General features: G+C 41.9%; 1 protein-coding gene across 2 annotated transcripts in view; it reads left to right on the plus strand.

Moving 5' to 3' along the window:
- Positions 1 to 16,569, plus strand: part of SPARCL1 (SPARC like 1) — a 52,902-nt gene that overhangs the window by 14,477 nt on the left and 21,856 nt on the right. The window contains exon 2 of one of the 2 annotated variants that reach the window (XM_086404855.1): positions 15,949 to 16,012. The exons of the other annotated variant lie outside the window; for it this stretch is intronic. Within the exon in view, the coding sequence (XP_086260981.1) occupies positions 15,959 to 16,012 (54 nt within the window). The 5' untranslated portion in view covers positions 15,949 to 15,958. The remainder of the gene's footprint in view (positions 1 to 15,948; positions 16,013 to 16,569) is intronic. 2 annotated transcript variants of the gene reach the window in all.

A 16,569-nucleotide genomic window follows, 5' to 3' on the forward strand; every position in this document is an offset into this window, starting at 1 on the left:
AAAAGCAAAAAGGTTTCTTTAGGAAAGACAAATAGTTTTTAGAACAAATGAGATAAGAGTTTGTGATACTTGTCTATAAAGATACAAGTGGTTTTTTGGTCTCCCTCAAAGTCATAGAACTCCCTTGAAGGGGAGTAGATCTTATGATAGATTCACTCGGTCTCTCTTCTGGGAGTAGAAGCCACACTGAAGAGGGAATTTATATGACAGTTCTCACTTCTCAAATTTTCTGTTTGTAGTTAAGCAAGGGAAGCTCTGAGAAGGTTTCTTTTTGCTTCTATTGAATTTCAAATGTCTTCATCCTAATAATCTGTATACCAACTCTAGGATTCTGAATGTGTCCTTATAGCTACTATAGGAAGACTTGAAACAGGGCAGGACAGGGGAGCAGGAGGAAGTTTTGTTGGCAGTGGATCTGAATTATATTTAAACCCACGAATCCTAAATTTGAATCAAAGACTGTGTGGTTTAAAGTCCCAGCAAGGAAATGATGGATCCAGGAAGGAAAACTGAATTTGTGGACTTGAGTGTGTTTCAGTCGTGTCTGACTCTTTGCAACCCCGTGGACTGTAGCCCTTCAGGTTCCTCTGCCCATGAGATTTTTCAGCAGGTCCAGGGAATTTGAGAAGAGTGAAATTAAGGGGTGATTTACAAAGGAGTGAGCAGAGCATAGCGAAGTCACAGGGGTTGTAGGAATAGACTAGTAAGAGCTAAACTTGTATGAAGCAGGGAGAGGAAGACTTTTTGAACTCAGAAAATGCTGTGTGGAGAGGGACACTGATCTTCAGGTGAGGGACATAGTCACCAAGAGGATGCTGAGAATATATATTCCCTGATTTACTCTCCTCTTTCCCTCCAATCTCTCCTGAAAATGCACCCCATTGGCTGAACCCAACAGAAACCATCATGCAAGAAAACCTGCTGATGCAGTTCACACAGGCCCTGGGGCAGCTCAGGACGAAGAACACTGGAGAGTGGGTGTGGAATGAATCTAAGATGTGTGAATGTTCAGAAGAACAAAATCTCTTCCCAATGTGGGAAAAGCAGAATGCACAGCTGTAGACCAGCTGTGTCTTCTCCTTGCTTGAAAGAATTTTCTGGAACATCCCCTCTGACAGCATAAATAAGCCTAGGGTTTTCACCCTATTTTCAAAGAACTCCCCAAACCCCAGCCACGAAATCCATTAGGGTTTATTGTATCTGCGGCTTTCACAGAAGGCAGATAAGGAGTAACGTAGCACCACGGGGTGGGCAGTTGTTCTCTGATTCAGCATGTTGGCCACGTGACAAGCCACTGCGACCATGAACTGAATTCTGAAGGGACTTCTGCTTGGAGTGAGTGCTTTCATTAGCAGTTCTCAAAACTACTCCTCAAAGCCCATCATTGTTCCCCAACACCATGAGAATGAGGTTACTTGGAACTGTTCTTAGGTATGACTTGCTGTTTTTCTTAATCCTGGAAAAGAACAACCCCAGTGAATGAGTCTTGGTACATTCACGGAGCCGAAAGCACTTGAAATTCTTTTCCCAACTAGCTGAACTCAACAACCGACTTACTCTGTTAACAAAAGAGCAGAGACAATTTCCATTGAATCCAAAGAGGTTTTATGTGCTGGTAGAGTTTAACTAATAAGGAAAATTCAAATAAGAGCAGTCAAAGGAGAAAGCTAAGAACCTGGCGTTGAGAGAAAAGACATTCCAAGGAGGTTGAGAACAAAATAAATTAGGGGGTTGAGAGAGGAACTAAAGGCAGGCAAAGAATAGGACTAATGTAACTGATCACTTCAGGGGCTAGGTCGGCTTTGAAAGGTGACTCATCATGCTACTAGCCCTAGGAAACAAATCACTTAGATATTAATTCTGTTATTGACAAGTGCCACAGGCCTTCAGGTGAGCCATACTCAGGAGTGGATTCAGAACTTGTGAACCAGAAGTTGACACAACGTGTGGGCCCTTCTTTTTTAAAAATAGAAAAATTGAAAGTAGGCATAGGGTTTTGTAAGAAGCCTGCACAAGTAGGGAGCCCTAGAATTTGAGCTTCTTGGCTTTGTGGCACATCCACCTCTGACCATACTCAGAAGTCTGTGCTTCAAAGGATAGGCAAGAAAAGGGAGAGGAATGAATAAATGTAACGTATGAGAAACCCCCACATTCACAGAGAAAGAGGAAATTGACAAATATCAGAATATGATTTGAGGAAAGAAAAATAAATATGGCCCAAGTCATTTCTTCCCTACATCCCAGGGCAGGGAGGGGTGGCGATTTTCCAGAGGACTGTCAAATGCCTCAGGAGGAAAACAGAGCACTGCCTCCAAGGGTCCATCCCATACAAAGCTATGAAATGAGACCGAGGTTGCTCCATGTTTAAAGAATCCACCTGCCAATGCAGGAGATGCAGGTTCAATCCTTGGGTTGGGACATCCCCTGGAGGAAGAAGTGACAATCCACTCCAGTATTCTTGCCTGGAAAATCCCATGGAAAGAGGAGCCTAGCAGGCTACAGTCCATGGGGTCGCAGAGTCAGACATAACTTAGTGGCTGAGCAGGCACACACGAGATTAGTGAGTGGTGGATGGCACAGTAAGATAAGGAACTCTGAAAGGAATGATGAAGAGATGTCAAAACAGGGTTATTGCACAGTCTTGCCTAAGATAAGCCTGTGGGGATCCTCTAAATATAGTTGAAATAATCCCTCAATTACGCATTACAGGATGGAAAGAATGTACTAATTTCTCCTGAGCTAGAAAGAGAGAGATTCTTGAGAATGTCAAAGCCGCCTCTTTGGAAATTCTTGCATCCTTTGGCTTTCATGCTCCTCAGTCACAACTGGGCACAGTGGTCAGAAAGATGTGCAGGAAGCTCTCCTTGAATGGATGGGTGAATGAATGGAAACTGAAGCAGAAGTGAGGTGACAAGTGAGAATACATGAATGATGCATGGGTGAAATATTTACAATAGCACCTGGCACATAGTAAAATCTCAAAAAAGATAAGCCATTGCATCAGTTACTATATTAACCAGCCAAGAATGAGAACCTATTTTTTTCAATAAAATAATACATTGTTGAATATGTGATTCTACTTCTAAAGAATATTTCACTCAAGATATTTAATGCCCATGCCAATTCTTCATTGCTGCTTACAAATGTGACTTTCAAATAACACTTATTGCACAATTTCTCAAGATTTTGTGGGTCAGGAGTCTGGGCACGTCACTCAGGGATACTGAGTTGGCAGGTGAGCCGCTCTGCAGGGTCCACAGTGGCTCCACTCAGACACACTGTGCCTTTGCAAACTTTGAAAGCTGGGGTCAGCAGGAATCATTGAACAGTGTCTACAGTAGGGTGACAGTCTCTCACAAAATGGTTTGGAACTCCCAAAGCAAAACGTTCTGAGAGATTCAGGTCAAAATTCCAAGGCTTCTTATGAGCTAACCTCCAAAGTCCCAACTTCCACTTCAATCATTTGGTCAAGTAAGTCACTAAAGCCAGTCCAGATTCAAGGAGAGGAGAATTTGACTTCACTTCTCAATGGAAGATGCAGCAAAAAAATTTACAGTCATCATTACTATACTATATGTTTATACATATTAAATGAAAAATGTTAGAAATTGTCTCAAGACAACTACTCACATGAATTAGAATAGAGTTGACATTAGTGGGTATTTAGTTTTTAATGGAAGACCTGTTTCTGCCATATCAATGTTTCATATGTATATTTGTTTTGGTGGTCTATGAGCCAGCCAGTAGAAGACCTCCAGGCATTTGAAATTTCAAATCCTGGGCTTCTGCAAAAAGGCTATAAAACAGTCTAGTAGTCTAGTAGTCATCTTGTAAAACCCCAGATGAGTTCTCTTACAAATTTGGTAATAAGACACTTTGTTTCTAAGAGATGAAAAAGGCTCTCCTTGAATTTCCCTACCATCTCTCATCTTTAACCTCTGTATTCCCACGGCGGGAAAAAATGGGACAAAGGGAAGAAAATAATAACTTAAGGGAATTCCCTGGTGGTGCAGTGATTAGGACTCCATGCTTTCACTGCAAAGAGCCTAAGTTCAATCCTTGGTTGGAAAGCTAAGGTCCTGCAAGTCAGGTGGCACAGCCAAGAAAAAATAATGATAATAATTTAAGAACTCCAAGTAAAAGGATGAATTAAAGTTCCTGTGAATTATTACTTATTACAGTTATTAAGCCATCTTTATCCTTATGAATATTTCAATGAAATGATATCTTTTTTCATTTTTATAGTTAGTAAAATTGTCAAATGCCTGTTTGACCACATTTGAGTCTCAAAACAACCCTAAGAGATAAATAGGAAAACTACTATCGTTTTTCCTGGTTTGTAGATGAAGAAGACAGTGACTTGACCAAAGTCTCTTGCCTGGTAAAAAGCATATAGTTCAGGTCAGGGGACTTTCCTAGTGGTCCAGTGGCTAAGACACTGCTCTCCCAATGCTGGGGTCCCAGGTTCAATCCCTGGTCAGGGAACTAGATCCCACATGTCGCAACTAAGACCCAGCACAGCCAAAAAAATAAATAAACGTTTTTTGTTTGTTTGTTTTAAATAAATGTTTTTAAAAATTTATATAGTTCAGGTCTAGACTTAGATCTTCCAATTCCGTACTATGCTTAAATTCCAGGGCTCCTTACTTTCAGCTATGCTGCTGCCTTTGAATAATTTCATACATTTGGGCAAAATAACATTTATCTAACTTCATATAAACACTGATTATTTAAGTCTTCAAGAATAATAACTCTATATTCAAAATTTTTTCTCACTTCTGCATTTTTTATACAGAGTTTTATTTGCTCTTTCTGCAAAAATAACAATTTGTATTCTGTAGAGTGCACACCAAATTTGAATGTCTCAAAATATATGACTTTTTCCTTACCCAGGAATAAATGGTATTCATCATACTTAGCAAGATCATCATGGGTTTCATTTTCAAAGTATTTTGCAAGCATCAGCTAATTAAACCTTCTGTAGTCTCCAGCCTTACAGTTGTTTTAAAAAATTTCTCATTTCCCAGAAAAGTTCTCCACTCTGTCTTATTTACACAAATCAGTACATTTGTTCAGTTCTTAAAATAAGAAGCAAAAGGCTGTGAAATTATTTTTGATCAGTATGTCGCAAATACAATTAGCTCAGTGAGACAAAAATGCCCCGGGACTAGTCTGAAGGACAAAGAGGAACACAGCAGGGGAACTCGAGGCCTTTTGCCTTCTAGATACTGGTGAAGTGAAGTGAAGTCGCTTAGTCGTGTCCGACTCTTTGCAACCCCATGGACCATAGCCTACCAGGCTTCTCCATCCATGGGACTTTCCAAGCAAGAGTACTGGAGTGGGTTGCCATTTCCTTCTCCAGAGGATCTCCCCAACCCAGGGATCAAACCCAGGTCTCCCACATTGTAGGCAGACACTTTACCATCTGAGCCACTAGGGAAGTCCTTTCTAGATACTGGGCTATTCCACAAAGCTCTGTCTTTAAAAATACAACACAGGCATCTGCTTTACAATTAAAACTTAAGGTGCTTTCCTGCTTGGATCATTCTAAATGACATAACCATAGTCTTCCTTTAAATTTTGTTTTTAATTTCATGTGGAAATAAACAGAGACCCCTAAAAAACAGTTCCATCCTGGGACACAGTAAAGAATCAGGAACCATGCAAGAAAGGTTGGGGTTGACTCCCCAAAAGCCTGCACAGCTGACCACTGAAGCTCATACAACAAACTCATCCTGTCTTCAAATGTCTTCTCCACAGCTATGCCAAGATTCTCAGCATCCTATAGTTCATTTGAGATAAGGCAAATGTGAAAATAGCTCTTAACTAAGACTAGAAAGACACTGACTTGCAAATTTTATCTCCTACCTATGGATTAGATGTATGTGCAAAACTAGAATTTAAATGTGTGGAATATAAGGCAAGTGATCTGGTTTTACTAAGAGAACTAAATGTGAACATATTCTGGAATTAGGACTCCTGGGCAGCTTGAAATCCACAAGGGGAAGCAGACTTGAAAAGAGGGAGGAGAAAAAGTAAGGAACACTGAAGGCTGATTTCTCTTATACCACACTAAATATAGGGCTTCCCTGATAGCTCAGCTGGTAAAGAATCCACCTGCAATGTTGGAGACCTCAGTTTGATTCCTGGGTTGGAAAAATTCCCTGGAGAAGGGACAGGCTACCCACTCCAGTATTCTTGGGCTTCCTTTGTGGCTTAACTGGTAAAGAATCCGCCCACAATGTGGGAGACCTGGGTTTGATCCCTGGGTTGGGAAGATCCCCTGGAGAAGGGAATAGCTACCCACTTCAGTATTCTGGCCTGGAGAATTCCATGGACTGTTTAGTCCATGGGATCTCAAAGAGTCAGATACTACTTGAGCGACTTTCACTTTCACTCTAAATATAAGACATAATGGCTATAATGATACTATTATTATGGGATTTTTTTTTTCTCTCTTGCTGGACCTTTATTGCAGTGCACGAACTCCATAGCTGTGGCTCTGGGACTTAGTTGAGACATATGAGATCTTAGTTCCCCGACCATGGATTAAACCAGGCCCTCTGTATTGGGAGCATGGACTCAGCCCATGGACGTCAGGGAAGTGGTCCCTATAATTATAATCTTGATGACAAGCACCAGACAGAGCAATAGAAATAATACTCATTTACACATGTATGTTTCGAGTTCACAAAGAGCTTCCCCGCCTCAATGGTGCCCTTTGACACTGGATTTGTAATTCCCATTCTGTAGATGAAATTTGGTGAGTTTCAATAATTTGCTCAAAGTAGTATTTAGTACTTGGCAGAGCCAGGGCCCAAAGCCAGACTTTGGATTTCTATTCTGCAGCCTGTTCTGTGAAACCATGAGAGAACCCTGGACTTGGAGTCCAGAGTGCCATGTTCTAGTCCTTACTCACCACTTAAGCCTTTACATGTGTGCTCAGTCACACAGTCGTGTCTGATTCTTTGTGACCCACGGACTGCAGCCCACCAGGTTCCTCTGTCCTTGGGACTCTCCCGACAAGAATACTGGAGTGGGTTGCCATTCCCTTCTCCAGGGAATCTTGCTGACCCAGGGATTGAACCCGGGTCTCCAGAATTGCAGGCAGATTCTTTACCATTTGAGACACCAGGGATATATATATAGCCAAATAAGTTAGATAATTCAAGCTTCTGTTTCTTTCTTTTTTTTTTTTTTTTGGTCACACCATGCTGCATGTGGGATGTTCGTTTCCCAACCAATGATGGAAACCATGCCCCCTGCAGTGGAAGTGTAGAGTCCTAACCATTGGACCACCAGGGAATCCCCAAGCTTCTGTTTCTTTATAGTTAAATATTATCTCTTCTCCTTTCCTTATTGGATAAAATGAGACAGTATGCAAGAAAATATTTTACATGCTATGAAATGCTATATAAATGTGAGGAAGGTGTAAATACATCCAACTTAATGAACTGATATTTCTAGGGGCCTCCCCTCAACAGACCCCTACAATTAAGCTTTCCTCCCTTTTGTCTGGAAGAACAAAGACTCTCTCCTCTTCTAAGTAGTATCAAAGGCTTCAGTTCAGTTCAGTTGCTCAGTCGTGTCCAACTTTTTGTGACCCCATGGACTGAAGCACGCCAGGCCTCCTTGTCCATCACCTACTCCCGGAGTTCACCCAAATTCATGTCCATTGAGTCGGTGATGCCATCCAACCATCTCATCCTCTGTCGTTACCGAGCAAATATGTATCAAGGGCTTACTGACATTTTATCATCTTACTTAATCTCCATCATCACTTTACAGATAAAGAACTGAGGCTTCAAAAAAGCTCAATAATTTACCCAAGATTAAACAAATTAAGTACTAAAGCCCAGAAAGTCCCCTTTCAGAGCCTATGCTTTTAATCACTGAGCAATACTGCCTTCCCATTGACTGAGGCAGCTTCTCTGTTTTTCCCCCATTTTCATTATCTATTACTGCATAACAATCCACCGCAAAATCAAATGGCTTCAACCCAGTCCCCTTATTTGCACATGACTCCGCAATCCGTCCTGAGCTCACCTGGGTCGTTCCTCTGTTGACTTTGGAGTCACTCAGGAGGCTTCAGCCAGCTGGGAGCTCTGCTGGGGCTGAACCTCCCACAGGCTCTCATCCTCCAGGTTCTTTTTCATGAGGCCACTTACCGGTCAGCAGTCTGGACTGGCCTCCAGTCCAGGCTTTTTTACATCATGGCAGATGGCTTCCACAGGATGACAAATCCCACCGTGTAAGTGCTTCCCAGGCCTCTGCTGTCATCATACTGGCTGATGTCTCATTGACCAAGGTAGTCACAAGGCCAGGGGCAAAATCGCAGTGTATGTAACCCAGGAGGTGCGGTTCACTGGAGGTCGTCGTGTTTACCACAGCTCCCGTCTTCCCATCTACCTTCTCATTCGTTACTTATGCCTTCCCCTCCGCAGAGAAAATGCTTGGATGACCACGTAGGTGTCTGACTCTTTGTGACCTTATGGACTGTAGCCCCTCAATCTCCTCCATCCATGGGATTCTCCAGGCAAGAATACTGGAGTGGGTAGCCATGCCCTCCTCCAGGGGATCTTCCTGACCCAGGGATCAAACCTGTGACTCTTAAATCTCCTGCATTGGCAGGCAGGTTCTTTACCACTAGTGCCTCCTGAGATATGGATCAGCATATTAGAATACAAATAAACATTTCCTGTGACTGTACTTTCCCCTCTAGCTATCATCTTACTCTCCTTCCTTTCATAGCCAGCTATCTTTTTATTATTATGATGATTGATTGATTGATTTGGCTGCGCTGAGTCTTAGTTGTGATGTGTGGGATCTTCAGTCTTTTTTGTGGCACACAGGATCTTTAGTTGTGGCATGTGAACTCTTAGGTGAGGCATGTGGGATCTAGTTACCTGACCAGGGATCAAACCCCGGCCCCTGCATTGGGAGCAGAATCTTAGCCACTAGACCGCCAGGAAAGTCCCTCCCAGCCAACCGTCTTGAGAGTGGTCTACACTCACTGTCTTCACTCCTCTGCTGTCTATTTACTCCCCAGTTACTGAAGACTGGCCTCCACTGACACTATCGCACCAAAACCACCTACTCTTCTTCAACTCTCCACTAACCTCTGCATTTCCAAAGGCAAGGATAATCCTTAGCCGTGTTTACTCTGACCTCTCACTAACATTCAACATTTTCTTTTCCTTACGTGACTCTCCTGTCTCTCATCGTTTGTATCTTTCGTCTTCCCATCCTCCAACAGCACCTAATGATCTACACTAACCAGGGTGCTGGCTCCTGCCCTCTGTTCTATTCAATTGTATGTAAAGTAAGCTTTTCATGCTTACTTCCAGACCCGTTTATCTAAGTATGTGGAAGTCTCAGTTGCTCAATCGTGTCTGACTCTTTGCAACCCCATAGACTGTAGCCCACCAGGAGAACTCTGTCCATGGAGTTCTCCAGGCAAGAATACTGGAGTGGGTAACCATTCCCTTCTCCAGGGCCTGGAACCCAGGTCTCCCACATTGTGGCAGGCAATCCCTTTACCATCTGAGCCACCAGGGAAGCTGCTTATCTAAGTATATCTCTACTCAAATTCAACAAGTTCAAAACTAATTCATCATCTTTCTTCTAAAACTCTTATAATCCCTTATCTTAGTATTAACACTACTGTGTACCCAGTGGCCCAAATTAGAAATATAATAGCCCAACCCTCTTCCTTCTCTTCTTTCCACAGTATACAATTTGTCATTAAGTCCTACCTGTTCTGCCTTTTGGAGAAGGCAATGGCACCCCACTCCAGTACTCTTGCCTGGAAAATCCATGGACGGAGGAGCCTGGTAGGCTGCAGTCCATGGGGTCGCTAAAAGTCGGACACGACTGAGCAACATCACTTTCACTTTTCACTTTCATGCATTGGAGAAGGAAATGGCAACCCACTCCAGTGTTCTTGCCTGGAGTATCCCAGGGACGGTGGAGCCTGGTGGGCTGCCGTCTATGGGGTTGCACGGAGTCGGACACGACTGAAGCGACTTAGCAGTTCTGCCTTTAAATATTTCTCAGAACTATCCACCAGTATACCAGCAAATGTTTAACAACCAGCTTTTGCAGGGAGATGGTGGAATTAGGTAGCATTTGAAGATTTCCACGGTGTAATCCTCCCGCCCTGGTTGATTTCAGGCTATTAATGTGACATCACTGAACAGACTTGGGAAGAGAAGTGCATTACCACACATTATATAGTATTTCCACCTACAGATACAACAGGCATAAATACCTTAAGAGAATACGTGGTAAGGTAGTAAAAATAAGTATAAAGGGGTGACTTTTGAGTATTTCTTTTGTTTTAACATAATTAAATTATAAGTGTATATAATTTAATTTTCAATGATGGCTTTGTTTAATAGCCAGCTCACAAAATTCCTGGAAAGTTAGCAACTGGCTTTCATGAACCACGACAAGCTGGATCTGTCTCTTTGTTTTCCATTCTTAAGACCAAAGGCAAAATTTAAGGCTCTGACCATCTCTCATCTTGATATTGCAATTTCCTCCTGGTAAGTCTTTCTACTCATCTGTCCCACACATCATTGTACCAAGGATCCTTTCTAACATTCAGATGTGATTATATCACTCCCCCACTTACAATCAGTCATTGAGGCCCCATAGTTTTTCAGCTGGAATTTAAAATTCCTAGTTTAACACACAAAGACTTGCCTTGTTTGGAGCCTTATCTCCCTCTGCTTCACCCACTAACACCCTAGAAACACAAACCTACACTGTCTTACGACTCTGGACCGTCACCCACGCTGTTTGCATCCTCAGATTGCCCTTCTGTCTTTCATACAGCTAATGAGTACTGACTGATTTTTCAAATCTCAGGTCAAAAACTTCCTCTTCTAAAAGCCTTTTCTATACAGGAGCAGTAGAGTGTAATGGTTAAGAACACAGACACAAAAGCAAATTCCTAGGTCTCAAACATTGGTTCTGCCACTTAGCTGAGTAACCTTGAACATGTTACTTACCCTTAATTTCCTTACTAATAAAATGATGAAAATCAAGTGTTAGCTGGTAGAATCATTTAAAAGATTCAAAGAGTTAGTATGTGCAAAACCCTTAGAACGGTACCTAAAATTTAAGCCCTTAAGACTCAGTAAATGTTAGCAGTGTATGTGTGTGTGTGTGTGTGTGTGTGTGTGCTAAGTCACTTTAGTCTTGTCTGATTCTGTATAGCCTGCCAGGCTCCTCTGTCCATGGGATTCTCCAGGCAAGAATACTGGAGTCGGGTGCCATTTCCTTCTCTGGGGGATCTTCCCAACCCAGGGATCAAACCCATGTCTCTTATGTCTCTTGCATTGGCAGGTGGGGTCTTTACCACTTAGCGACACCTGGGAAATCAATGTTAGCATTATAACTACCTAATTGTAAATGCTTCTTATCTGTATTTCCACTGCATTATGTATACACTCATCACATTATACTAAATCATTGATTTACTTGATACCCTCCTTTGTAACTCTTCAGACAGGAACAAGGTGGCCCTGTGCTTAGGCAGAGTCTAGTAAGTGCTCAATAAATGGATAAAAGAGTGATTGAGTAATGCAGGCTCTGGCCAAATGGACACATATTTCTTTTTTACTCATTTGGTTTCATTCGATTTGAGAAAGTGAAGGGAATTTGTAAGATCCTGTGATCAAATCAAAGGGAAATGTGTTCTCAAATGTAATTACCTATACATAGTGCTATTAAATGGCAACTCACTCCAGTGTTCTTGCCTGGAGAAGCCCAGGGACAGAGGAGCCTGGAGAGCTGCAGTCCATGGGGTCGAAAAGAGTCGGCCGTGACTGAGCGACTTCACTTTCACTTTTCACTTTCATGCATTGGGGAAGGAAATGGCAACCCACTCCAGTGTTCTTGCCTGGAGAATCCCAGGGACAGAGGAGCCTGGTGGGCTGCTGTCTATGGGGTCGCACAGAGTCAGACACGACTGAAGCGACTTAGCAGCAGTGCTATTAAAACTAAAATCAGATGGAAATTAGCCTTAAAACCCACAATATTCTTGCTGATTGATTGTGCTTTTGTGTTGCTACCATTTTAAAGAAGAGTGGTTAACAGTCTCTTAGCCCAATTCCATCGTTACTTGTGATGAACGTAGGAAAGACTCCTGGAGTTAAAGGGAGCTTTGGTCAATGTGTGGGCAAAAGGACTTTATATGTTCCACTGGAAAATTCTTCTGACCTCATGGCAAAACTTAGATTATATTATTTTCTGAGGCTCTACACTGTTGTCCAAGAATTGCTATTTGACTTTTACGGAAGATGAAAAAAGCAAAAAGATGAATCGAGCACTTCTTAGGCATCAGGCATTTTTACAAATACTATTTCTTCTGCTTTTCTTTCTTTTTAATTGAAGGATAATCACAATACTGCGTTGGTTTCTGACATACATCAACATGAATCAGCCATAGGTATACACAGTCCCCTCCCCATTGAGCCTCCCTCCCACCTCCTACCAATAATCTTCACAGAACTGAATTAGATGTTGTACTAGGGTTCTCCAGGGTTGGTGGGGCGGATATATATGTTTATGTGTACAGACAGAGAGAATGATTGAGTGTAAGAAATTGGCTCATTCAATTATAGACACTGGTAAAGTTCTGTGATTTGCCTTCGCAAGCTGGAGACCCAGTAAGCATGGTGATTCCGGTTAACTCTGCAGCTCTGGTCTGAAGGCCTGAGCACCAGGGGCCCTGATGAGTATATGTTCCATCCAGAGAGCATCCATCCAGACCAGTGTTCCCGCTCCAACGGTGAGGCTGAGGGAGCAAATTCTCACTTATTCCATCGTTTTGTTCTATGCAGGTCCTCACCAGATTGGATGAAGTCCACCCACACTAAAAGGCAATCAGCTTTATGCAGATGACTGAGTCAAATGCTAATCTCTTCAGAAACACATTCACAGATGCACCTAGAAATAATGTTTAACCAGACACCTGGGCATCCCACAGGCCAGTCAAGTTGTCACATAAAATTAACCATCACATAGCCAACAAAGACCTACTGTATAGCACCGGGAACTCTGCTCAGTGTTATGTGGCAGTGTGGACGGAAGAGAGTTTGGGGAAGAATGGATACATGTATGTATATGGCTGAGTCCCTTTGCTGTCCACCTGAATTTGTCACAACATTGTTAATTGGATATATAACAATACAAAATAAAAAATTTTTTAAATAAAATAAAATTAACCATCACAGGTGTTATCCCCATTTTCAGATGAGGAATCTGAGGCTCAGAGGGTTAAGTAATTTGCCAAAGATTCCGTGGATGGCAAGTGTGGGTTCACGTTCAACCATGTGTGTTTCTAATCCCAAAGCACCATGTTCCTTCTACTAAGCCAGTAGTTCCAAATCAGGTGAGTTTGCCCTCCAGGGTGACTTGGCAATGTCTAGAAATATTGTTGATTGCCATAACGTGTGGGGATTAGGGGACCTGCTACTGACATGTAGTGGGTAGAAGAAGTCAGCAAGGCTGCAAACATCCTACAACACACAGGACAGCCTCCACCACTAAGAATCATCCCGCCCCAAATGGTAGTTGTGCCAAGATAGAGACACCCTGTGCTAAACTATACTATTTTATATTTTAACAGTTTTCTAAAACAGTAGAAAAATAATATGCTGATCTAAAACATAAATGATTCAGTTCAGTTCAGTCGCTCAGTTGTGTCTGACTCTCTGCGACCCCATGAATCACAGCATGCCAGGCCTCCCTGTCCATCACCAACTCCCAGAGTCCACCCAAACCCATGTCCATCGAGTCAGTGATGCCATCCAGCCATCTCATCCTCTGTCATCCCCTTCTCCTCCTGCCCCCAATCTCTCCCAGCATCAGGGTCTTTTCTAATGAGTCAACTCTTCACATGAGGTGGCCAAAGTACTGGAGTTTCAGCTTCAGCATCAGTCCTTCCAATGAACACCCAGGACTAATCTCCTTCAGAATGGACTGGCTGGATCTCCTTGCAGTCCAAGGGACTCTCAAGAGTCTTCTCCAACACCACAGTTCAAAAGCATCAATTCTTCAACGCTCAGCTTTCTTCACATACATGACCACTGGAAAAACCATAGCCTTGACTAGACAGAACTTTGTTGGCAAAGTGATGTCTCTGCTTTTGAATATGCTATCTAGGTTGGTCATAACTTTCCTCCCATGGAGTAAGCGTCTTTTAATTTCATGGCTGCAATCACCGTCTGCAGTGATTTTGGAGCCCAAAAATATAAAGTCTGACACTGTTTCCACTGTTTCCCCATCTATTTCCCATGAAGTGATGGGACCGGAAGCCATGATCTTCATTTTCTGAATATTGAGCTTTAAGCCAACTTTTTCACTCTCCTCTTTCACTTTCATCAAGAGGCTTTTTAGTTCTTCTTCACTTTCTGCCATAAGGGTGGTGTCATCTGCATATCTGAGCTTATTGATATTTCTCCTGGCAATCTTGATTCCACCTTGTGCTTCTTCTAGCCCAGCGTTTCTCATGATGTACTCTGCATATAAGTTAAATAAGCAGGGTGACAACATACAGCCTTGACATACTCCTTTTCCTATTTGGAACCAGTCTGTTGTTCCATGTCCAGTTCTAACTGTTGCTTCCTGACCTGCATATAGGTTTCTCTAGAGGCAGGTCAGATGGTCTGGTATTCCCATCTCTTTCAGAATTTTCCACAGTTTATTGTGATGCACACAGTCAAAGGCTTTGGCATAGTCAATAAGGCAGAAATAGATGTTTTTCTGGAACTCTCTTGCTTTTTCGATGATCCAGCAGATGTTGGCAATTTGATCTCTGGTTCCTCTGCCTTTTCTAAAACCAGCTTGAATATCTGGAAGTTCATGGTTCATGTACTGCTGAAGCCTGGCTTGGAGAATTTCGAGCATTATTCTACTAGCGTGTGAGATGACTAGAGTTCCATAAATTTAATAAATACTGATGGAATGAGTGTATGAATATTAAACTCTAGATTAAGATTTTAATAGCTTCACCTGCCTTTGAAAATTTGGGAAGAGTAAGTGATGGGTACCTGAGAAATTATTTTTAAAAAGGAGTCAGTTTCTAGATCCAGACAAAAGCAAAATATTGTTCAAGAAAATAAATTTTAAAATGATTCAACACAAGAAATTACTATTTGGCTCAGTTGTGAAGAATATTTACATTGTCATAATGTTAAATAATGATTTAAACAGGAATTGTGATACAGTTACTTTAGGAAGAGGGGGAAAAAGGAGAAGAATATTGTGTATATGTGTCCATGTATGTTGTGTGCGTGCGTGTGTGTGTGAAGTGATAGCTGATATAGTATTAAATCAGTTGGATAATGTTTAATATTAATACATTTTTAAATACTAACTTAAGCATTTATTTTAAAATATGAGTAACTAACAGAAGAAACTGCTCCCTTTCCTTAAAACATCAAAGTATTATTTAAGCTCTAGGGATGCATTTATATATAAAACTATGATTGTAAGAAAAATCATCTAAGACAGTCATCTCCCATTTCTAAAACTCTGCACTGAATGCGTGAGTTTCTCCAATACCAAGAAGCAGTTTGTTGAATCCAAACCTAACACACTGTATTACTTCACTTTGTGACTTTTACATTCATTGTGAACACTTACAAACCTTCAGACCAAGATCTGCATACGCCTCCAATTAAGGAAGCACAGTCAACAACAGAGACAAGTTCTGCCAAACACAGCTGGGCCAAAAAATCCAGGAGCAGTCTCACTGGGACACGACTGGGTAAAAACTGCCATGAATCTGTCTTTTCAGACACGTTAATCCACAAAGACAAGTGCCTTTAAACACAAAGGACAGTATCAAGCTCAGTATTTGTTAAGAAGAGTATCTTTTAACTTCTTACAAAGAAACTTTTACCCATGACTGTTAATTATCTTCTTGATTTACAGGTCTAGAACAATGAAGACTGTGGTTTTTTTCCTATGCATTTTGGGAACTGCAGGTGCTATTCCGGTAACTGTCCTTTCCTCTGTTGTTACTTAATTCTCTCCCTCCTGACATTCAGTTTAGGAATCCTCCATTAAAAAAAAAAAAATGTTCTTGAGCTTGTGCTATTTACTTAGTAATGTGTTAATCATATCACTTGATTTTATAAAGCCCTAAACTGGTAAGAAATAAACAGATCAAGGACTGCTGCTGCTGCTGCTAAGTCGCTTCAGTCGTGTCCGACTCTGTGCAACCCCATAGACGGCAGCCCACCAGGCTCCCCCATCCCTGGGATTCTCCAGGCAAGAACACTGGAGTGGGTTGCCATTTCCTTCTCCAATGCATAAAAGTGTGAAGTGAAAGTCAAGTCGCTCAGTCGTGTCTGACTCAGCAACCCCATGGACTGCGGCCCACCAGGTTCCTCCGTCCATGGGATTTTCCAGGCAAAAGTACTGGAGTGGGGTGCCATTGCCTTCTCCAGATCAAGGACAGCCCCAACCAAAAAATAAATAAGTAAATAAAAGTGTTCTTATATAATAGTTTAAAATTCTTTTTTAATTTTAATCATTTTATTTTTCCCATGC

This window comes from Bos grunniens, chromosome 6 (assembly GCF_055505025.1).
Source record: "Bos grunniens cultivar Pamir isolate PY7600 chromosome 6, Bosgru_T2T1.0, whole genome shotgun sequence".
Lineage (NCBI taxonomy): Eukaryota > Metazoa > Chordata > Mammalia > Artiodactyla > Bovidae > Bos > Bos grunniens.